Source organism: Copadichromis virginalis, linkage group LG1 (assembly GCF_057382275.1).
Source record: "Copadichromis virginalis isolate Kocher_CV1m ecotype Utaka linkage group LG1, C_Virginalis_male_GT1.1, whole genome shotgun sequence".
NCBI lineage: Eukaryota > Metazoa > Chordata > Actinopteri > Cichliformes > Cichlidae > Copadichromis > Copadichromis virginalis.
In genome coordinates this window covers 15,424,399-15,448,442 of record NC_140618.1, presented here as the reverse complement: position 1 = coordinate 15,448,442, position 24,044 = coordinate 15,424,399, and the positions used below count along the sequence as shown (strand labels likewise).

The following is a 24,044-nucleotide window of genomic DNA, read 5'->3' as shown; positions in this document are numbered from 1 at the left end:
TCGTAGTGGAAATACTGTAACTGTGTACACAGACCTCACAGGTTACACACATGTGCATAAATGTTGATAAACCCCTTGACCTGATTTAGGGATGTGAGCATGGCCCTCACTCACATGGTCCAAAACTTGAAATGGTCCTCATAAAATACACACGAATACACACTGAGACACACACAGCAGTGCAGTACTGTATGCACTGTAATCCATGTATTGAATCCCGGGTGAATGGGGTGGGATTTGGCCTGGTGTTGTACATGTCGTTAGTGTTGTCACACACACAGACACACACACACACACACCACAGGTATCCCTGCCAGTTTATCTGGTTCGTGTTGAGATGTCAGATGGTCGCAGTGGCATTACCAAAGCTCAGCCAAACCACGTGGGTCTATGTGCGATTTGTGTTGTAACTCATCCATAAATAATGGGCCCGTTCTCAGAATGGTCCCCCTGCCTATTCATATTTTGGGTTGCCTAGCAACCATGGGTTTGCCGAAGAGAGGGGGATTACTGTGGTGAGACTACACCTCCGTTCATCTCACCGCTTTCTGCTCATTTTCTGTCTCTGTTATATTTCAAAAACTCTTTTTCTCATTAGCTGACTTTCTCGTTCTCCTCTCAGCTGCACTCATCCGTACCATAACCCTCTTTCACTGCTAATTGGCCTATTGACAACATGATGTGAAATCCTCAGAGCGCTCTATCAAAAGCAAAATGATTCAGAGTTGAATTGATAGCACAGATTACGTGTTGTAATCCTCCTCAACCATACATTTTATATTACCTCGTTTTAACCCCCATGTGGATGCAAGGAAATCCTCCCAGGGGTGCAGTGCAGCAAAAGCAGGGAAAAGAAATTACTTAACAGTATAACATGCAGACCTGAGAGATGTTTATGAGGAGCACACTTTTTAGAAAATGGAATCACTTGACTGTGTTGGAAATCAAAAATTAGATGAAATTTTCTCAGCCTCTATGGGATGACATCAGTTTCCGCTTGGTTACATGGATTGATAGTGGCCCTGTGTCAGATTGGTGACCTCTCCAGGTCTTTACCCTGCCTCTCGCCCAATGGTAGCCAGGTAGGCTTCAGCCAATACAACTTCTCTATTGCTAGATCGCTTTAATCCTCACCACAGTCAATGTTCTCAAATGAATCATAGCAAAAAACAACTTCTTTATAAAGCAAGTGTATTTAAAGCAGGTGATTAGGGGTTTAGCAATTCCTGATTCCATTATTGATGATTGATTATTTCCCCCTTTTGTTGTGATCAGTGTTTGGGTCATTACTCAAAAAAAGTAATTATTACCTGTAATACACAGAACACTTTTCTTTAAAGTAATGCAGTATGTTACTCAATTACTCCAAAGAGAAGTAATTTGTTACATTATTCGTTACATTATATTCTAGTTTCTCCGTAAAATGACTTGTAACACACTCTCTCATAATTGCCAGTTAACAATATAAACTGAGGCTACAGTCCCACACACTAACACAAATCTGTATCATAAAGAGACACACATGCAATCTTTCTCTTGGTATTTGGGTATGAACACAATGCAGAAATAACCGGCACAAAAGAGATTTCAAAGCGATGAAAGCCGCAGTGATGCTACTTTAGAGAGATGAGCAGGTAAACTGCGGAAGCTGTTTGCAGTCATGGAAACAACAGCCTGACTGCTCATCTGTTTGTTACCTGTTTACATTCAATGTCTGGTTGCTGGACTCGTGGTCGGCATTCATTCACACTCAGCTTTAACATCACTCTGGGTTCTTGGCTGGCAGTCGGTGTAGATGTTTGCAAAAAGCCAAAGTTCATTTAGCAGCATAATCTAGTTGTTTCTTTCCATTTTACCATTGCATTCCTCCTCCAGTACACAGACTGAAATAAGCTGATTCTAGCACAAGCGCAAATGGAACCGAAAAGCAGAATCAGTAGGCAAGCAGACTAACATTTCCAAGTAACTGAACTACTGGGAACCGATTCTCGATTCCCAACCCCACAGATTCTGGTTCAAGTCTAACTAAAAAGGTATATACATTTTGGGTTTAGCGTTTAATGCTCCTGTGTTAGTACAGCAGTGAACCACCTCGAAGCTGAGAAAAGAATCAATTGTGAAAGAAAGATGCTCACAATAGAAACAAAGAGATGACATATCTAAGCCTTTTCCATAATTTAATACCAGTTATAATTAAGGATAATAGACCTTTACTATCTGCAATCTCACACAATATTTCGCTCTCCGCCCTGCTACTGCAACACTTAGTCTCAGTTAGTGTGAGCCGATACTGTTAATGTGAGATGTGGTTTAGTTAATTAATCTAATTAGTATGCTAATGAGCCTCCTTCTATCAGATAAAAGCATCGTTTGGAGCGCTTGATTCCTAGTTGATATTCAACCTGCAACTTCTTCACTGTAGAACAAAGCCAGGGGGTTACTTTTACAAAGACTGAACACACGCGCACACACACACGCACTTTATCTGTTGGACCTATTGTTTTGCTGAATATGATAAACGAGTGCAGCGGTAATGGAAGGGGTCATAAAAACAGACAAGCCTCTTCAGTATTTTTCACGGCCATGTGTGCAGTGACATTAAATGTCTTTTTATGGGTCACAGAGGTCGTCAAGTACTTCTTTAAAAAGCACAATATCAACACGCACAGTTACATGCTCAGCATGAGAACGATGCACATCAGGTCTTTCAGTTAATTAGTTCAGCTTGCAAAGCAGTTGGATTCTCTTGAGATGTGCAAGATTACAATCATGAGAGAATCCATCTTTCCATGCTTCAAGTTCTTTAACCTTTAGAAAACCACAGTTGGACAGGAACGGTCAGCGTGCTACCAGGATCTACTAGCTAATAAAGTTTTGCTACAGGGAATTTTCAGTACAACAATCTTATGTGACACTTTGTAGGCAATTCAGCCAATAACCTGCCAAGAATATTTTTACTTTTATCTAGTACATCCATAATTTAAACATCTCACCTCTCATGGTTGTCTCCATTCGATTGTACCTACATGTCAGTGGGAAATGCATCACATGTGGAAAACGTTCGTACAGTTCCTAAAGTAGCTTGTTTGTGGATACTGGTTAATTTTAAAGGGAAAAAAAAACACTTGTGTATTGTAAATAAAAACTGTAAGTAAAACCACTTATATGTGGTATCAGTGTCTCCATCAAGATGCTGTCAAAATAAATTTGGGAGTGAATGAGCAGGAAGCTGATTTGTGTCGGTAATAAAATTGGGAAATGAGATAAAAGCCTTTGTTGTGACAGAAGTGGAGTACCCATCGTTTCCTGATTTATTGTGCGCCTGTCTGAGAGGCAGATAGACCAACAGAAAGAAATAAAGAGTGACATTTGTTATGACAGAAGCAGACTACTCATTTTGTCACACTGTGCAGGGAATTTTGTGTGTACATATGTGTGTGTGCATGTAACTTTTTGCTTGCGTGAGTGTTTTGTTTGAGAGCTCCGTCTTAAATGTGCAGAATTAAAGGTAACATTGCCAGATGATTTTTAAGCCCCTAACAGCACCTTGGAGTCGGGATCTTTTTATCTTTAGGGAGAAATGTCACCCAGCGTGTGTTTTTTCTCTCATCATTATGCTGCCACAAAGTAGCATTACAGTCAGCACCGGACTGACTGAAACCCCAAAACAGTTGGACATGTAGCAGCTGGCGGCTCAGCAGGAATGAGTCACTTCTTATATTTTCCAAACACCACAAGTAAACAGTTTCTCATCCTTTATCTCATGCTGTTTCCTCTCGGTGTACGAGTATTTAGGAGAAAGGGCTGCCAGTCATCGTTTAAGGAGGGCGACACAAACACATACAAACTTTGTTAGAGTTTATTTGCAAGTTAAACATTTTATCACACATCTCTCAGGCTTCCTCCAACTTTTTGTCCATCTCTTTTCTCTCTTTCACTTTTCCCTCAATTCATTCTCCTCCCGCTCTCTGTTTGCCATCTTTCAGTTTATCTCTGTTAAACCACGACTGCCGGCCAAACTGCGTGATGGTGTTTGAGGGGACGAAACTGGAGCTCAGAGCTGTTCGGGATATCGACCCTGAAGATGAGGTATGATGAAGAAAATAACCTCACAGTATGGCTTTTGAACGATATAGAATCTGAAACCAAGAACTATATCTGCCATGAAGTGAATTTTATTATGCAAGTAACAAATACTGTATACTTATCCAGTATTTGATAGATGTACACTGAATTAAATGTTATTAAAGAATTATTACAAGATGTAGCCAAGTGAAATTTCATAGCAACACAAGCCGGATCACAGCTCCTAACTTGGCAGTGTTTTCTCCAATTTTCCGTACTTCATCATCCCTTGTGACTATATATAATGAGATTAATCCAAGCCATCTGTCCTACAAGACACACAAACACACACAAACACACACGCGCGCATTACTTCTACAGTATCACATTTCTTCTTTTTAGTCTGTTTTCCAAATGTCTAATATAGATATGTGCTTAACACTGATCCTCAAAATATGGCCTCAAATTTATTTAAGTGCTGTAGGTAAAAGTGAAAATTAAATTTGAGCAAACTGTTTGTTTCTCAAACTAAGCCGCTCTCTCTCTCTCTCTGTCCAGCTAACTATAAGTTACATCGAGACGTTGTCACTGACTGAAGATCGGCAGAGGCAGCTGGAGGAGCAGTACCATTTTACCTGTCACTGCCAGCGATGTGACTCGCGAGACAAGGTCAGAGGCAAACAAATTAAATTGCGGCCTTCATTCACTTCTAATCAGGATTACAGCTATTTATTTGGGTGTTTTTCCCCCCTCATATGTCCAACAATCAGAGCAAAGCAGCTATCATCACCAAAGGTGGTAGCCCTCTAGATTTCCAGACTCTTCCAAATCATACCTGATCTTTTTTGGTGAGGGGTCACATTTGAGACTTGCACATATCGCTGTCGCCATAGCTCGAATATTATATTTTTACTCTACGATGAGTGTAGAACGACACGGGCGAAAATATATTTGTTGAGTGAGTGAGTGCCTGCGATGGATGTAGTGGTGGAAATGTCACTGTTTCATTCATGACAGATCATTTTGAAACGTCTATATCATTTTCCAATAAGAACAGCTCCAATAAACTGGTTAAAAGTCTGTATTGATCCTTTTGTCCTCTTATCATTATAACTGAGTCCATAGTGTGCACATGGTTAGCCACTTTCAAAGTGCAGAAACACACTCTTTCACACACTTCTGTGTGTGGATGATGATTTTGCACCTTATCGTGATCGTTTTTAACTTTGTAAAAGATATTTGTGGAATTTCAACCGTACATCCTTACTGCCTGTCTCTCTCTCTGTTACACACACACACACACACACACACACACACACACACACACACACACACACACACACACACACACACACTTTCTGTTAGAGTGTATCGGTGCGTAACGTGTTTCGGTGTACCCTTTCCTGTCCTCCTCTCCCTTTCCCTCCGTCACTCTCTCACACATCCTGTGTTATCTCCTGCTCTCCTCCTCGTCTTCCCCTCTGTCACTCGGTCACGCTCCACCTCGTCACATCCACTCTCACTCTCTGACCACCTACTGAAAAATGAGAAAAATTATCTTGTCTTGCGGCTGCAGTTTTCTTTTCCATCCATCTTAATCTGCTCCATCTTCCTCCTGCGCTTTCTTTCGATGTGTCTGTTTTCTTTTCTCTCACTCATATCATCTTTTTGTCACTGCTGCGACTTCAGCCTCTAGCTTTGTTCTCTCTGTGCTTTATATGGCACTTCACTCTTACTCTAGCACTGCGCTTTTTATGCTTCTGTGTTTGTTTGAGACGAGTTAAGACGGAGCACTCAGTTGACTCTCTGGAACAATGGCATTGATTCATTTTTTGCCACCGACCTTTGTTCTGCACACAGTAGTGACAGAAACACACACTTTCTCTTTCATTCTACTTGTCTTTAATCTCGACATCAAACCAGCGCATGGCTGTTTTCTCTCTGTGCATGTGTTAGGATTTACACAAATTGCACGCTTATTTTACAAAATTTTACTCATAATTTTAAAGAAAAAAGCTACGTTTTAGGATAGATTTCTCTTTCTCATTCCCTTTAATCTTGTAACCTTTTCCTTCCTGGCCTGAAACGGGTCACAGGTCACTAGGTCACTGTGAATCACACAATGGGTTTTTAATAAACTTAATCTAGTGTTTATTTATTCCATCACACCACAGCGGTTATGCATAGATGGATCTCTGGAGGCCCCATTCTGTCCCCTTAACTTCTGCACTGTGTGCTGAAATCAGCTGTACTATCAAAATAGTTTTTCTTCAACTTGATTTTTATGTTTTGGAGGTCAAAGCCACGGGGAGACAGTTCTGGCGAGCAGGGCTGGTGGTGAGTGATAATTGTGTTGTTCATAATGTGACCTTCAGGGAGTGATCTACACAAGAAGTTATTTTAAAGGTTATGAAACTTAAAGCTCCTTTCAGCTCCTCCCTTGTTCACTACGGATTGCTACAGCGAGTAGCTCCACATATTGGAAATGGCAGATTTTTATACCGGATGCCCTTCCTGTCACAAACCCAAAGATTTTTTTGTCTCCTCCCAAAATTGAACTGGGGATTTTGTTTTTCGTTTTTTAGGTGAATGTGTAAACCACTACTCTATGGAGAATCTAAGTTGTTAAACTTAAACTTAAAAGTTTTTGATTGATTCCCAGAATTTGTTGATCAGACCTTGTATGTTCACGAGATCGTTTGGTTGTTTTAGACATAGATTTCTGCTCATCAGTGTGGATGTTAAAGTAGTCCCTCCTTACTAATGTCTTTGCTCAGGATGGACTCATGCTCTCGGGTGAAGAAGGAAAATGGCGCCTGCTGAAGGAGGCTCTACCAAGACTGGAAGGGCTGAAAGCCGAGTCCAGTATCCTTTGTCTCTGTCAAGTTCCTCTAAAGCCAGTGGACACCGAATCTCTATGAGAACTTCTTGTAATTGTCTGCTGTTCATATTTCATGTAACTGATAAGACAAGCATCAAGTAATGAGAGTTTAGTTGCTTAATGAAACATGATACTGTAACTCGACTGTCTTAAGTTAGGTCGTAAGTAAGATCGAATTACTTTGGTGCTGATCAGATTAGATCAGAACTTCATGTACTGATGTACAAATGATGATGGTGGTGGCTTCACTGGTTGGTTAGCAGCTCCGAGTAATTAAGAGTCTAATTAAAAGTGGATTGAGATTCTGTGCTTTCATCACCATAAAGCTGGCGTAACCATTTTCATCATAAAACAACACAAAGGAGGGAGAGAGACAAACATCAGATAGTTTATATCATTCAGCGCAGAGAAGTAAACTAATTTATGCAATGTTGTTTTCATAAATCCTTAAGATTTCCCTGAGGAGTCTGCAGCTTTAATCATATTTTCGGGGATGCAGGATAAATGTTACTTTTCCTTAATTCACCTTCCAGATTGGGAAATGCTGTTGGAGAGCAGTAGGCATCTGTTATCAAGCGTTGGTGGTGAAATTCCTGAGGAAAATCTATACAAGCTCAGAATTACAGACATGGCTTTAGATGCTTCAGTTCACCTGGGACGCTGGGAGGAAGCTATGAGTTACGGGGTGACGACACTTCCAGCATACAGGTGAGTCACTGTGTGCCTGTTTCTGTTTGGCTCAGGCAGTACACTGTCAAGGAAACTAAACAATCTGCGTTTCACCCATGAATGACTAATATGTCATCAGATGTAAAGAAAGAAAGAAAGAAATCAGTTCCCTATATTTGTGTATGTGTGCCTGGATTCAGGGCGTTTATCAGACCTGGTTTTAGGATAAGCATAAAGTCTGAGTGCATTCAAAGTGCTGTTCACTGAGATGAGGGAGGATTGCATAACCTTACCAGTATAAATTAGTACAGAGATATGGGTTTATTTAACCGTCCTGATGCCTTTTATAGTCATCTCAAAACTTCTGGATTGTGTTTAATTTTAGTATAGATCAATCTTTACTGTTTTTAATACTAAGAAAGCGAGTCGGAGAGTGTTCAATTGCTACCATGGGGATTAGGGAAGATTAAGTTACTTGATGTAGTCCTAGACTTTAGTAGATATTATCATCCATCCATCCATTTTCTGCAGCCTATCTGAGTCTGGGTCATGGCAGCAGCAGTCTGAAAGTAGAAAGGCCCAGATCTCTCTCTTTAGTCACCTCCGTCAACTCTTCTGGGGGGGACACTGAAGCGTTCCCAAGCCAACTGAGAGACATAATCTCTCCAGCGTGTCTTGAATTTGCCCCGGGGCCCCTTCCCAGTTGGACATGTCAGAAACACCTCACTTGGGAGGCGTCATGAAGGCATCGCAGTCGGATGTCTGAATCACCTCAAGTGGTTCCTTTCAGTATGAGGAGTAGTGGCTCTACTCTGACCCTCTCACAAATGACTCTCACAGAGCTCCTCATCCTGTCCTTATGAGTGAACCTAGACACCTTTCAGAGAAAACTTACTTTTGCAGCTTGGCTTAGCCATCTTATTCTTTTGGTCACTACCCACAGCTCATAGCCATAGATGAGGGTAGAAATGTACACAGACCAGTAAATCTTCAGCTTTGCTTTCAAACTCAGTTTTCCTTTTCTCTTTTTATCATAACACTTCCTGTTGTATTTGTTGGTTTTTAATATCAGGCTAGTCTGTCTTGTAAAGAGAATTTTGATGTCATGGTAAAATAAATGTTAACTAAAAATGAATAAATATAATACTCAAAGAGGTGGATGAGAGAACCCAAATGTCCAAAGAAACCTATCTTTAACCTGCCAGCTCTTCTTCAAACTCTGCATGATCTCTGTGCCCGTGCAGCCATGTGAGAATAGGGCAGGTAATTGGCATCTTCCTGCAGGAATCTGTGTGTGATGCAGACTCCTGCTGTGTGCTGCATGTGAGATTTCAGACAAGGTCCTGAGCTGAGTCTCACAACATTGTGCTGATCATATATGAACAGGTATGATAGTGTGTTAGGTTAACATAAAATTTATGTTTTTTTGGTTTTATTTCTTAGTTTTTCTGCACTGAATTTCCTTTTGTTATTTTCTTGAAGCAGAGATTAAAGATTATTAGATTTAGTTAGCAATTTAGCAAGCTCGCATAATAAAACACATCACAGTGAAAATGTCCGAGTTTATCACTGCAGCAGGAAGATCAATGCATATTTTTTTACCATCATAATTAAATATTCAAAACATGGGAAAATCACCACAATGACAACCCTTGAGTTACTGGTTTTCTGATCTTCGCATTTTATTCCATTGTGTTGCTAATTCAAAAATGAAAGACCACAGTCTCGATCAAAAGTTTAAGACCACTTAAAAAATGGCAAAAAATCATATTTTGTATGGTTAACAAGGTTCCAAGTAGAGCTTCAACATGCAACAAGAAGAAATGGGAGTGAGACAAAAAAAAAATTTGAGCATGCAATTTATTGAAAACAACGCTTAAACTGAAACACCTGATCAAAAGTGTAGGACCTCATGCTTTTAAAAGGCCAAATCTGTGCAAAAGTGAGGATTCATTGTCATTTTCTGTCAGGCAGTCACACTGTCATGACGTTCTGATGGCAAAAGCAAAAAAAACGTTCCCTTTTTGAACGTGGTCAGGTTGTTGAACTGCATAAGCAGGGTCTCTCGCAAAGTGCCATCGCTGCCGAGCTGGACGCAGTAAGACAGTCATTTGGAATTTGTTAAATGATCCAGAGGGTTATGGAACAAAAAAGTCAAGTGGAAGACCCCAAAAAACTTTCACCAGCACTGAGCCAGAGGATCCAATTGGCTGTCCATCAAGACACTGGACAATCCTCAACCCAAATTAAGGCCATTACTGGTGCTGACTGCAGCGCCATAAACATCAGACGGCATCTGAGACTGAAGTGATGTTTTCAATGCACCACGGTGGAGGGGGCGCCATAATGGTCTGAGGTGCTTTTTCCTTGGAACAATGGAGCTTCAGGAGGTGCAGGGGCGTCAAACGGTGGCTGGCTATGTCCAGATGTTGCAGAGAGCATCCTTCATGACTGAGGGCCCTCGTCTATGTGGTAACGACTGCAGGTTTTTCAACAGGACAACAGGACAATGGTACAGTACACAATACCTGCAGGACAGGGGACTTCTTCCAGGAGAATAACATCACTCTTTTGGGTCATCCTGCATGTTCCCCTGATCTAAATCCAATTGAGAACTTTTGGGGATGGATGGCAAGGGAAGTTTACAGGTTACAGGTTTCTTTGGAGGTGTGGTCCTAAACTTTTGATCAGCTGTAAAACAGCCTGTTTCAGTTGAAGCGTTGATTTCAATAACTTGCATGCTCAAAAAATGTTTTTTCTCACTCCCATTTCTTCTTGTTGCATGTTGAAACCATGCAAAATATGATTTTTTTTGCCATTTTTCAAGTGAGCTTAAACTTTTGTTGTGAAAATGAATCTTATTTTCAGCTTTGCATGCAGGCAAATGTGCTTAAAACAAATAATTTGTAAGATCAGAGCAAAATGTTTATGCCATTCATAGAAAAATTTAAATCTAAACTGAGATTTCTGTATATGCAAGTAATCACCCTCAAATCTGGGAATGCAATGTGATGTCTAAACCAACAGGGCAACTGTTAAGTCCTCAAATATTTTTATCTAATAAGTACAGCATTTTTAATTAATAAAAGAGTAAAAACCCTAAGTGAATCAAGTAAACGCAATGAACAAGGGAAAAAATAGTGAAATGATGGTGAGAGAGTTGGATTCCAAATCCAAAAATCTTTAAATCTACGTCTGAATTTACAGTAAATTGCATCAACAGTTCCCAGCTTCGATTGTCCAACCATCACTCTGTCTCTTCTTTTTTTGCAGTTCAGTTTGTACAAACTCAACATTATACCTACGCACTTCAGCAAGTGTGTGTGTGTGTGTTTGTGTCAGTATGTGTGAGAGAGATGCAGAGAAAGAAAGACTAATTGATCTTGTGTGAAGGGCAGCGCTCTACTAGGATAGCTGTGCTCACACACACACACGCTCCCGCAACAGCATATCCACAGGAGAGAAACGGCAACGGCCTATAAATAAATAAGCAGACACAGGGCAGCAGAAAGAAAGAGATGGTGATGTGTACAAGGGGATGGAGAGAACTGCTGTAAAACGTGTGTCAAAGAATCAAAGACAAAGCCAGTGAGAGGGGTGGGTGCGGGGGCTTTAGGCTCTGTATAAAAGATATAAGCAGGAACTTAATGAAAAATGAGAGGTGGGGTGGGGGGGCTGCAGGGTGATCAACAGCTTGACAGAAGAGAGAGGAGGGAAAAAAGATCTGCAGAAATGATGGAAATAAAACATGAGTGATGGGATCACAAGGAAAAGAAGAGTAAAGGTAACGTACAGGAAGGGAAGGGTTAAAAACAGGTATAATGAATGAAATGGACACGGACGAGTGAAAATGTTGAAAGAAAAAAAGAGTGGAAGGAATTCAGGAGAAAAAAGTGAGAAGTGAGTGGGAGGAGGATCCTCCATATTCATCTCCTATCTTCCTCTGGGCTCTTCAGATGCAAGAAAGATAGCTGCAGGAGTTCTCGATCACTCCATTTCTCCTGTCCTTCCCCTCATTCTGTATTCCTTTTTTCTTTCACACTCTCCCACTGCAGGTCTTTTCAGAGTTACTCTATTCAGTTTGTGATATATGGAGAAGGTTTTCCCTGCGAATAATGCTCACCTGCTGCAGGCTGTGCACACCAGGCCTATTGAACCCCTTCTGTACTGCACATATTTTACTGCTATAGATATGCACACACACACATACCCAGATTATTCTGTTCACGAATGCATCCAGATATCTTTCTTTCAGTAGATGCTCTGATGACTTTTTATGCATAAAGTAAAGCAAAAAGCATCTCTGGACACATTTTGTAGCTTAGTGTTGTTTCTCCATTTCTTAAACACAAGTACTGACAATCTTCTCAGACCTACAGGTCAGCACGAATGTGGAATAATAGCATCAGCTTGATACTTCCTTTTTTACATCATTCAGTTTTTGATTTTCAAATGCCCAGACCTTTTTTCTCTGTCTGTATTTGCATTAACATTCAGCAGTATCACAGGGACAAATCTCTTGCATAAGATTTCTGCATCAGCAGTGGCCTTGATGGACCAGCCAAGTGCACCCGCGGTGTCAGTCTTTATGAGTCCTGCTGTCAGCGTATGAAATTGAAGTTTGTTTAAAATGTTGCAGACAAATGAGACTAGCAGACAGCGTAGATTTGTCTAAAAACCACAAACTGGTTTAATATAATATTTAATGAAAGGCTACTTTTATAAATACCTAATCCAATGAGAAGATGTTGGTCGTTCTAACCTATAGGCAAAGTTACAAGGTGAATAAAGTAACTGAAGAAATGTGTTTCTGTGGATAATTTAGACTTTTCTCAGATTGTTTACTCTTTTCGATAAGGCTGCTTGTAGCTATGCAGCTTGGATCGAAGGATCCTGTGCAGGCATCACTTAGCTTTAAGCAAACCAGAAAGGTTAGAAGTCAGTGTTATCGATCGCTGTGGTCCTGTTGTCTGCTAGCTTACGAGACTCGGGCAAAGACCTTCTTTAGATGCAGTAGTTAATTGGTGACTTTGTCTGCAAAGACGGCTGACTAACTGTGATTTAAATGTTCTTTGTCTTGCATAGTTGTTGCAATTTCCCTTAAATGTACAACTGAAATTACTGTTGCATTTGACAAAAAACAAAAACGCAATTAAGCTAAATACTTGCAGCAAATCTGACCTTCTCCTTCAGTTACTTCTACTTAGTAAGATAATCTTTGTTTCCCTCTCACAAACAGCAGGCCGTGGATCTTTTTGTTCCAAACAAGTGCCTCATTAGTTCCACTGCATTTGCCTGGAAATGCTACACTTTTCCACAACTATTAATTTCTTCTTCTCACTGCCTCTCGTATGCATAGCTGAGAGCTATAGCTTTGTAACTAGCTCCGTATGACTATGAGACCATATTTCTCTTCAATTTACTCTTCCGAGGAGAAAAAACAATAGGGGATAAATCAGGAGACAGCAAATTAATTAAATTACTCTAATTGCTTTGCGGTTCTATATGAGAGGAATTATAATTGGATTGTGGGCTTGATGTGTGTGTTTGTATGTCGTGGAAGTCAGAATCACTGGCTTGGTGATTAAGCCAATATTGTAACTTATTATTCATGGGCTACTAATTTTGTTGGTTTATTCTTTGAACTTTCTGTTTAATAATTCAATTTTAACCAGAGGATAAGGGGCCACCTCTTTAATTGGTTGGCTTGTCAGTTGATAGTTTAGTTTGGCTTTGAGGTTCAAACAAATGGGCTGTTAGCATTGTGGGTAAAAAGTGGTGAAAAATTAGGAAAATATAGAGTTTGAAATGACTCCAGCTGTGGCCACTACATGGAAATTCATTTTGGATTTCTCTTTATTACCAGAACAGATTTTATTGTTAAACAAGAGTGGAAAACTTAGCCGGGGGAAGCTGCTGCCCATAAAGAAATAATTAAGAGTAATGCCCGGTTAACATCAGGTGCTGTTTCTATTATAGCGCGTATTGAATCCCCTTCTGGTGTCTTTACTCTGGAGAGAAGTGAAAACTGGCAAATATGCCGGGTCGAACAGGGTGAAGTGGATTTGTATCGACCTTATCTTTGTGTGCGCACGCTCATACATTAATGCCGATGCGCGTGTGCATTCATGTATATGTGTTTACTCACAGCTCTTTTTGTTTGTTTGTCAGAGACGGAGAAGTGGAGGAAATGGAGAAGGGCTCGAGCTTTATCGGTGCACAGTTCTTTAAAATATGTAATCAAGAGAAAGGAGGACAGAACAAATAAATAGAAGGAAGATTAAAGAGGGCTGCAGAGGTAGAGTGCAGAAGAGAAATGAATGGAGAGCAGCCGAAGAGGGCGGGAAACAGCTGAACAACATTGGCAACTTTAATCCCTGCAGCTAGCGGGGTAAAAAGCACAAATATAAACGGGGAGAAGCAGAGGAAGGAGATGTGAAGCGGGAAAAAGGAATGAGAGATTAGAGGAGGGGGATGGAAAAGAAAGGAGAATAAAGAGAAAGAAGAGCCGGGTAAATGAGTGTTTGAGAACTCCAGTGTTTGCCAACAACAAAGCTGTTTCCTAACAGTCCCTAGTGTGTATTTATCTTTATAGGATGAGCAATGTCCCAGTTCAGCATGTGTGTGTGTGAACTTTCACTGTAGCACATGTATTTGTAAACATTTACAGTCAGTGTCATGCACACATATCAATAAGCAGTCAAGCTCATCCATTTTTACGCATATGTGCATCTAAATCCATTTGCTCCACAGATACGAATTATAATTAAATGCATTTAGAGGAAAAAGAAGAAATCCCTCTAATTAATTTGACAGCACATTTTCTTATTTGCAGATCTTGCATTAAATATGTCCATGTAGAACGCAAAACAAGAGTGTGTTTTTTAATATGTTTAATAGGCCCTGTGTTTATTTTAAAACAGCTGCTGCTGTTAGATGGATTTTATTAGTTTTGCATTGAAGTACACCAGAGTTGCTGAGCTGTGTGTGTCTGTGTGTGTGTCTCTGTGAGAGATGTGGGAGTCTCTTGATGTCAAAATCATTGATTGGCTTGATAACAGCTCTGAATCTGTCACTGCTGATACACAAACTGCGTCGTTTTCTGTCACTGGAACGTTCCCTTCTAGAGACAGAAGGACTGAAAGGTGGTAATTTGTCTCCTTGGCTGTGTGTATTTTTATGCAGGCAGCAACATTGGGTTTTGAATGGCACATTACTTGTTATTACCCGTCTACTCTCTTTAATTTCTTACCTTTTTTGTTGAATTATCTTTGCATTACACTGCATGACCTCAGATGTGATGTGCCGTCATTTCTAGTTAACAGTATAATAAACTGTGCATTTCCCATATAACAGCACGCATATGTGCTGGTAAAGATCTACAGAGAAGGTAACAAGGAGTTGCACTGTGTCTTTGTAGGGTGCCAAGAGAGAAACTGTGGGACTACCTGGGGAAGTTAGGAGGGGTAGAGAACTATGTGAGGGTGAGGACATGAAATCAGTGATAGAGAGTCTGGAGAGGTGGGCAGAAAAGGAATGAAAGTCAATAGAAGGAAGACAATAAATATATGGGGTCAGTCATCCAAACAAGTGAACAGTGGATAGCAAAGAGGAAGAAGAGAGTGCAGGTAGGGAGTGATCAGAATGGAGAGACAGAGGACACTGACGATGGAGCTACCAAGCAGGAGGAAGAGGAAGACTTAAGAGGTTCATGGATGTAGTGAAGGAGGACATGGAGACGGTTGGTGTGACAGAAGAAGATGATAGGGTGAGATGGAGGACGATGATCCACTGTGGCGAACCGTAAGGGAAGGAGCTGAAACAAGAAGGAGAAGAGGACTGCCAGTAGACTCTATACTGCCTCAGATTTAAAGACAGGGGCTGTGATGTAATTACTGTGTACGGATTAGTAAGCTAATATTTCACATCACTCCCTCATCACAAGTTCCCATCCTAGCTCATGAGTTATGCTTGTGTTCTTTCTCTTCTTTTTTTCTTTTGTACTTGTCCTCCTGTGTTTCCTCTTCCTTCCTTCTGTTTTTGCCTTATTGTCCTCCAACTGTGTGTCTCTCTCTCTTTCAGTGGCTAATCACCTTCATACCTCACGCTGAGTGTTCCAGTGTCCTCTCTCTTGTCTGGCAGCTCCCTCTTGTTTTGTTTGTCCTGTCTGACTGATCAGCTGTGATCAGACCTTCCTTACGAACATCTGCATTTGCGTCGGCATGATGCATTTGAGTCCTCACTTAGGGTGTACCCCTCTCTGATAAATGGAATGAGATTATAGTAACGTGCAATGTTTTTTGGAAATGCTTAGATGCTAGACAGGAAATTGGGGATGATTGATGAACCTAGGATGTAGCAGGCGTAATGTGAGCTTTATCATGATTGGGCAGCGATGAACTAATTATTTACTCTTTGTACCGATATTGGAAGAGCCATGTGAGTTTGTGCATCCAGTGTACATGTTTTCTATAAACTGGCAGAGGGCTTGTGAACATGTCCCTCAGGGTTTCCTGCGCAGGACTCTGCTGTTGATTTAACCCAGCCAGCCATCCACATCCAGGGGCAGAGCGGTTTTATGAATACTAATTCTCTGTTTAGTATTGCAGCCATTTTTTGCATAAGAAGAAGCATTAACTGCAGTGTGAGAGCAGTAAGAGCAGTGTGGAGCATTTTCAAGCAAAAATAGAATAGATAGAATAAATGTAAAGGAAAATTACAGTGCAAATGATACCAGAAGAACAACACCCTGAAAGAAATGAAAACAATAATGGAACTTTTCACTTGTTGTGGTGAAATCTAATTACATGTACATGTTGTCTTTCTTCCTAAAGACAGTACTACCCCGATCCCCATCCAGTCCATGGGATACAGCTGATGAGAGTTGGAAAGCTGCAGCATTACCTGGAAAACATCGAAGATGCTTTGGACACATTCAAACAGGTTTGAAGGACTAAATATCAACAAGGACATTTTTTACATTTTAAACTTTATTATTAGCTAATAGAACAAGTCTGGAGACATGTCTTTGTACCAGGTCATGTTAGTCTTAAGCCCTCGAAATGAAGGCAACGGGACTTCTTTTACGAACCAAAAACGAAGACCAGTTGCCTTCATGTCAGGCACCTAAGATCGTGTGGAGACATGTAACAGCAGAGATGATCAGGCAGGATTAAAAACATCTTTGGTTAGTTTTACAATAATCTCTAAAGTACTTAATCTTTAAGTAAAATGTCATGAAAACAGTTACTTTCAGTTTCCTTTATAGAATAGATTGTGTAGCATTATGTGATGATCCCGTTTCATTACATCGCCATACAAGATTGTTCTGGTACTAACAGGGAAGAAAGCTAGTTATGCTTATGTCTCCTATTCCAGGCTTATGGAATCGTAAAGTTCACCCATGGTGAAGATCACCCATTGACGACCGAACTAACGATGAAGATGAAGGAATGTCACAGTGAGATGGATCATCATTCCTCCAGCAGACGCTAAGACGAAGGCGAAAGAAACGTCTTCATGTAACTGATTTCACTGCCTTACGTTCTTTTTATTCATCAACCTGAATAAACGGATTTGTTATTTTGCCATCCATACCTGACCTTTATTGTCTCAACAGTCTTAAAGTAAGGAACTGTTGTTAAAACAGCTCCAGCAACACTTCAGGCTCCTCTTTATACTTTCTCGTGGCAAATAAAACCTTTTTAGCTTTGGTTTGGTGCAGTTTTACGTTAATCGCTTTCATAAATTCTAGCCATAAAACATCTCATTAATGATATCCAAGAACCTGCTTTTCCCAGAATTCCATGAAACGCCAGTGATATTTCTGCAGTTTTGTAGCCAGCCTGTTATCCTGTTTAAATTAGGTTTATGGAAACGTTTAAGCACAATTAATCCCATTAATCCTAAAGTTTCTGCATCCTGTCCTTGTTTGAGAACTGGAGAGGAAGAAGCAGAGGGAGGGAGGAAAGCCCCTGTTGGCCCCGGTCTCCTCTGTAATCTATAGATTCCATTGTGATGAGTGATCCTAGGGTGTGTGTGTGTGTGTTGGTTTAGTAAAGTACATACATCACCCTCTGTGCATTTCCATCACACATACTTCCCATGTTAATCCCTGTTTTTGTTTCTCTGCACACACACACAGTTTTCCCATGTTAATCCCAAAATTCTGCCATATGCAAACTGATGACACTATGTCCTAGGGGCGTGTGTGCACGAATGGGTGTTTTTCTGCCATCTTTCTCAGTCTTCTTAAAAAACTGAGCTGATTTTTTTCCTTTTGGCTCAAAATATTTTTTGTAATTATAGAAAAAAAAACTGTAGAAACGAGGTATCAACAGATTATTTTTCAACTTTGAAGAGAGAAACGATGCAAGCTTACTGTGTTTCAAAGACTGAGTGGACCCTAGTGGAGTGAATGGCCTGTGGGAGCCGTCTGTGCTGCTGCACCGCTCCTACCTACATTACTCACTTCATTGGTTTTGTTGCTTTCAGTCCTTCACTCGCTCACTTTTCCCATATAACATCCATCAAATGAGATTTAGTGTTTCTTAGCTATAACCTCCTGTCTCTCCCTCTCTGTCACTCACTGTCTCTCTTCCCCATTTATATCTCTCTCTCTCCAAAGGCTTTCAAATGAAATTCTCTATTTGCCGGAGTCTCTCTTTCTCTTTCACTGCACGTCTCTGCAGGCAACCTGACCACACAGAAATAAAGAACACCAAATGTTTTTTTCTTTCTTTCACCACCTCAATTCATTCCCCCCTCTACCATTTACTCAGCCCCATTTTTTAATTTTCACATTTTCATTCTCATTTTCAGAGACACTCTATGTCACTGTTCCTCCCCCTGCACTACCTCACCTTTACTGTCACCTTACTCGCTATCTGCTAATATTATTCATTTCCTCTCGCTCCATCTTAATAACTCTCCTCTCCATAATTTACCTTTTCTTAAAGATACAAAAGTCAGAAGTTTTCCTACCAGAACTGTGGGATTTGTGTCTTATTTGGTTTTGGCTCACTGATGTTTGCTTTTACTCACTTTTGCTTCAGTACTTGATTATATTTAGGTAATTAAAAGCAAAAAAAACCAAGCATTAACCTTGCAGCAAAATGATGCTTACCCAGTGTGTTTAAATGAAAGACCAAGAGGTCCTTTAAGTGTCCACATGTGACAAGTTAGTAGTCACATGTAATTTGGCGATGCTAGCAGCTTTGCCAAAATACAGTATTTGAGGCTGTGAGGATGAGAACGCTGTGGCTTTTTCAGTCCTTTGATTTAAGAGCAGACTTAAATCAAAGGACTGTGAAGCTTAATAGTAACTACCATTACTGCAGTCACCTGAAAACACTTAAACCTGTTCTCTGCATGTTGACTAAAAGTTGCACACTTGCTTTTTGAGGATTTTTAGCTATGCTAGAGTCACTATTCTTGCATTCATTGGTTCCCAATTTCTTAGGCTGTGTGTACACCTCACAAAAACCTAAGAGCTACAGCTCAGAGTCGACAGGCCTCAGTTAGCATGTTAAGTTCACGATAGTAAAATTAAAGACTGAACAGGTGTCACTTGTTTGGAAGGTTTGCCACAAGAAAGGTTCTTCTCTCTAAAAACAACAAAAAAAACATGGCCAGTTTTTGTAAGATTATAATTAATTAACAAACCACTTCTACAACAATGTGCTTAGATGAGACCAAAGTGGACATGCTGATGGACATAATTCAACGCACTCTTATCAGCTGTCAAGCACGGTGGGCTTATGTTGCAGCTACAAGAGTTGTAGTATTGAGTTGAGCTCTTCTGCAGTTATCTCATAGTATTAGTTACAAATCACCTAAAGGATCCTTCTTTTGCTACACTTTTAAAATACAGTACAGTGTAATCTTATATTGAATAATTTCACCTACTTTATTTCTCTTGTACAGTTTTGGTGCTTCTTCTTGTCACTCCTCTCTTCTTGGATAAAAAGCAGTCCTGTACTCGTCTTCTTTCTCACTTGTCTTCCTTTCTTCTTGCATTTCCCCCTTTGCTACCTTTATTCTTCTCTCGTCTCTAATCTATTATTTCTCCTCGCTCCCGTTCCTGCCTTCTCCTCCTTCCTGTTCCCTGCCGTGCACTGATGATCAAAGCAGGCTCAACAGGGCATTACTGTATGTCACAGAAAAGCTGCCTACAGGGTACTCAAGGTCCACATTTACACATGCTCTGGAAACTAAATGATATTTTTGAGTTGTCCCAGTCCCTTGTTTATGTAAATCTAACAGCCCAATGCAATAACGTACAATGTTACGTGTTCCATGTTACATCATTTAAATTTCTGATGAGTTTGAGTCGTAATGCAAAAGATTTTTAGTTCATCAGAAGTGAAACAGCACGCCTTCTGGACATCTGCACACTACTTCGTCTATTCTGTGTGCAAAGAATGAAGCATCAGGTGTGAAACTCTTTTAATACATTCCTTTATTTACATCCCTCCATCTTTTTCTTCCGTCTTTACCATATGTCAGACCAGATTTCACAAAAACGGTAAATCTGCAGTGGACAATATGAGCACAGCGAGACTCCTGTGCACCATTTGTTCCACATTTACACTGATAATGTGTTGTTTTAAATAGAATTACTGAGGGTATTTAGCATGAATATGTCTCACAACTGGCATTTTTATCAAGAGACTGGAACAGAAAAGTGATTTTTTTATTTTTAGTTATCCAGAGATCTTCAAACAACTGACCCTGTGTCTTACAACTGAGCAAAGCAGAAGTTGACTCCTAATGCTAATGATAACATCTGTTTTTGGTAAATGTGGTCTGACCCGGACTTTAACACACAATGCTCCCTAAGATGCCTTGTATGAGATTTACAGATAGCACATTATAATTCTTAAATGTGTCTACAAAATATGCACCAGCACAGCATATTTGTCAGTTTATTCCATAGATCATGTGATGCTTATGTTGTGCAGAGTGACTTTGCAGATGGAAATCTGTGAATAACTTGATTTAAAACACCCCGCTATTCTTTTAGCTGTAATAGTTTCTAGCAATTTTTGATTATTACTACAATAATAAAGGGATATCCCATTAGATTTGGCAGTAACATATCAAGGAAGAAACCTCCCACATAGCATCTTAAAAAGGATAGTTCAATACAAGCCATTAGCTCATTTAGAGGTTAGATTTCCCAAAACACTCGCTGCTAATTACACAGGGCTGCAGTTCATAAGACACAGACGTTTCTCTTAAAGCAACACAGCTGCCTTCATACTGGAAGGCTTCTGATTTGCATGTAATCAACTAGCATCCCTGTTCTGCATGTGAATGTTTGGGGAACCAAACCCATTGAAATCCTCAAGAGGAACAACAGGAGCAAATGAAACCAACAACAAAAAAAATATCTAAAATAAAAATGATGGCATATATGCTATGTGCACAGTATATATATTTATATATGACATGGGCTCAGCAAAGTATGTACAGTTATTTTTCTTTTTCATCAATGCATAGTAACTTTGTAAGATCATGAGGTGTACGTAAATAAGAACATTAAGTAGCAACTCAAATAAATAAACTTTCATTCATGACTTGCACAATGAACACGGGGATAAAAACAGGAAATGATCAGAGATGCTCTTAAAAAACAAAAAAAGCCTCTCAAGTTTGTCAAAAGCGTCTTGCTCTCAGGGGTAATTTCTCACTAGATTATCTCTTGGCTATCCCCGCCAGTATGCACTACATGAAATCATTAGCTGATTCAGATCCACGTGAAGATAAAAACTTCACTGAATTAACTGTATTTTCTGTTTCAGCGACAGCACGTTCTGGTTTTTTGCTCTTAGTGGAGGAAAAAATCAGCACTACAACGCTTTTGACAAATTACACCAATACGGTGACATCATTTCCACTGCTCTCATGTCGCTCTCCCATAATGCTCTCTGCTCGACAACAACAGACACGATGACAGTGATGTAGAAGAAGCATTTGAAAGGCGTTGTTTTGTGTTTCAGGGGGAAATGGACTCTTTCGTATATTTATATTTGTACAAACATTTAGATCATAAGTATCTCAAGCACCATAGATAATAATACTAACAAATCTTAGGAGTTGCTATCCATCCAAAAAGTGGAACCAGGCAGAGATCTATGTCTTAAGCTCGTCTCCTCCCTTTTTAATTAGGTTCCTTTAATTTTTTTTTATATAATTTAATTGTCCTTTACAATATAGGGGATATTAAAAGTGTTTAAACACCCTATAGCTGTAGTCCCAAAATATTGATTAAATCTACTACCTTGTTTCATTATAATTAAATGTTAAACACAGTATATTGACTCACATGCGTGTCCCTCACAATTTATCTATAAATATGTCTTCAGATTTCGATTATCCTGCTCAATGCTACTATCGTACATAGTCTCTACATGGTCCCATTGCACTCAAATAAAAAAAGGATACCTTATTATAAAACACACACAATGACAAATCATTCAGTTTCTTTTAGAATAGAGCAGAACAACACAGATACGAATAACAGACAGACTGCCTGTGAGTCAGGCAGGGAGGCAGGGAGTCAGTCGTTGGTTGTATTTAACACCAGATCAGAGAGAAGTGTTTTCACCTCTACTACCTTCTGACATTTCATAGCTTTGTGAACATTAAAAATTTCTATCGAGGGAAACATCGTGTATGAATGCCCCGGAGGGCCAAGAGTCACATGTGCTCCGTTTGTGAGTAAAGCCAAAGTAAAAACGACACCACAGGATACCAGATTCAGTGTTTTTGTTTAAACACACATAACTTTGTGTCCGGGAAAAATGTTTAATGCTTTTAACTTTAGGTTTTTGGTCCTTCCAAGTTTAATTAAGTTAATCTGTAGTTTTCCTTTAAAGGGGACCTATTATGCTTTTCCTGTTGGGAATAAGTACGAAGAACTAAAATGGTGTTTCACAGAGGATCAACTGAGAGCACTTCACTGAGGCCCAGTATAAAATAAATAAGGATTATTTTGATCTGTTGCTCATGCAAAGCGGCTCCTGTGGAGTCCGAGAGTAAAAATAAAGAGCATAACAGGTCCACTTTAACGTTGTTTCTCTGATCTCTAATCAATGTACCAAAGACCATACATTGAAACACACATTATTAGTTTGTTTATCATATAGTGAAACACTGACCCACAGTAAAACATCACATTTAGAAAAGAAAATGAAAACTGCTTCCAAGGACACTGATCTTTTCTGGATGTTTCTATACTAGCACCATACTTACTTGTACACAAATTTAGAGAGAAGGAGACTTGGTCTTGGTATTGTTGAAATGTTCACAAGGCACTTCTAAATCGTTTCCTTCGTCCTCTTGTCATTCTCTCTCGGTTAGTCTCTTTTAGTCGCTGCACAACAATACCAGGCCACTCTGTAGTCAGCACTCCGTATTTACAGCCAAAGGCTTTTAACCATGTAAAAAATGTTCTTCCAAAATGTGTTAGATGTGAAATTATTCTTCTCTTGCACTTCAACTTCAGCTTTCTCCTTCTTACAAAATGGCAGTTTTTGTTCAGCTATAGCCTTTTTTTTTTGCTCTCGGTACATTCTTTCAAAGTTTGACTCACTGCGTGTCACTGCGGTCCAATTATTTTGTTCTCTGGTTACTTGGTTTGACATGTCTTTTTAGACTCTCATACACTATTTGGGCAGCCATATTTTCTCTGATTGAAAGTAGCCCGTCCATTAGATAGTTTCTGAGGTTGTTTCCAAGCCCCAGCAAACAAATCTACAAATCTTGTCTCTGTTTTTCTGTTAATTTTTCTCCGTAAATCTTCTTTTGATTTTTCCGGCCACCTGGCCTTCTGCTTACTCACATCTGGACAAGACGCTGGAATAATATGCAGGATCATGCGGTCGGTCTATTCCTGTGTTCATCCTTCCAACTGTCGAGCTGCAGTTAAAGATTTTCTAAATGTGTTTGATTAGTCAGGGGAATGGTCTAGACATTGACATCGTCGAGGCCACTTCTCCGCCTCCATCTGTCTACTGATGCCTTGAGGACACATCAAAGCAGGTGATCATCATAAGATGGGCTTTGCAGAAGTTGACTCTGGTCTCCAGTTTGTCTGTCACTGTTTCCAGAGCCTCCAAATACTCCAATGAGTCCACTTCATAGGCCTGCTGCAGCTCAACTGGACACAAATAGAAAGGTGGAGAAAATACATCATTCCTTGATAAAGTGCTGTTGAATGTGGGTTTAATAATTAAAAAGGTGCCACTGGTTATATTTTACATGTTATTGTTAAAATGGAATAATGATAAATGTCATAATAATAATTTATAACAATTATGATTTAAGAAAAAAGAAGGCGGCCGATGAGTTAATCATCACTCTCTCTACACCGGTCACTGTTGTGAGCACCTCAGACTCCAACATCATAGCTGTAATGGGCTTG

At 39.9% G+C, this 24,044-nt stretch overlaps 2 protein-coding genes across 3 annotated transcripts in view; one reads left to right on the top strand and one right to left on the bottom strand.

The window, feature by feature from the left end:
- smyd3 (SET and MYND domain containing 3) overlaps positions 1–17,209 on the top strand; it is a 103,857-nt gene extending 86,648 nt beyond the window's left edge. Inside the window, exons 7-12 of the mRNA XM_085452261.1 lie at positions 3,987–4,089; positions 4,624–4,734; positions 6,843–6,930; positions 7,480–7,654; positions 16,450–16,558; positions 16,994–17,209. Coding sequence (XP_085308387.1) covers positions 3,987–4,089; positions 4,624–4,734; positions 6,843–6,930; positions 7,480–7,654; positions 16,450–16,558; positions 16,994–17,110 — 703 coding nt within the window. The 3' untranslated portion in view covers positions 17,111–17,209. The remainder of the gene's footprint in view (positions 1–3,986; positions 4,090–4,623; positions 4,735–6,842; positions 6,931–7,479; positions 7,655–16,449; positions 16,559–16,993) is intronic.
- A 2,848-nt stretch (positions 17,210–20,057) lies between these two features.
- The window catches only part of kif26ba (kinesin family member 26Ba), a 100,127-nt gene continuing 96,140 nt past the window's right edge, over positions 20,058–24,044 (bottom strand). For both annotated transcript variants that reach the window (XM_085452201.1, XM_085452209.1), the window contains one exon: positions 20,058–23,780. In XM_085452201.1, coding sequence (XP_085308327.1) covers positions 23,632–23,780 — 149 coding nt within the window. In that variant the 3' untranslated portion in view covers positions 20,058–23,631. The remainder of the gene's footprint in view (positions 23,781–24,044) is intronic.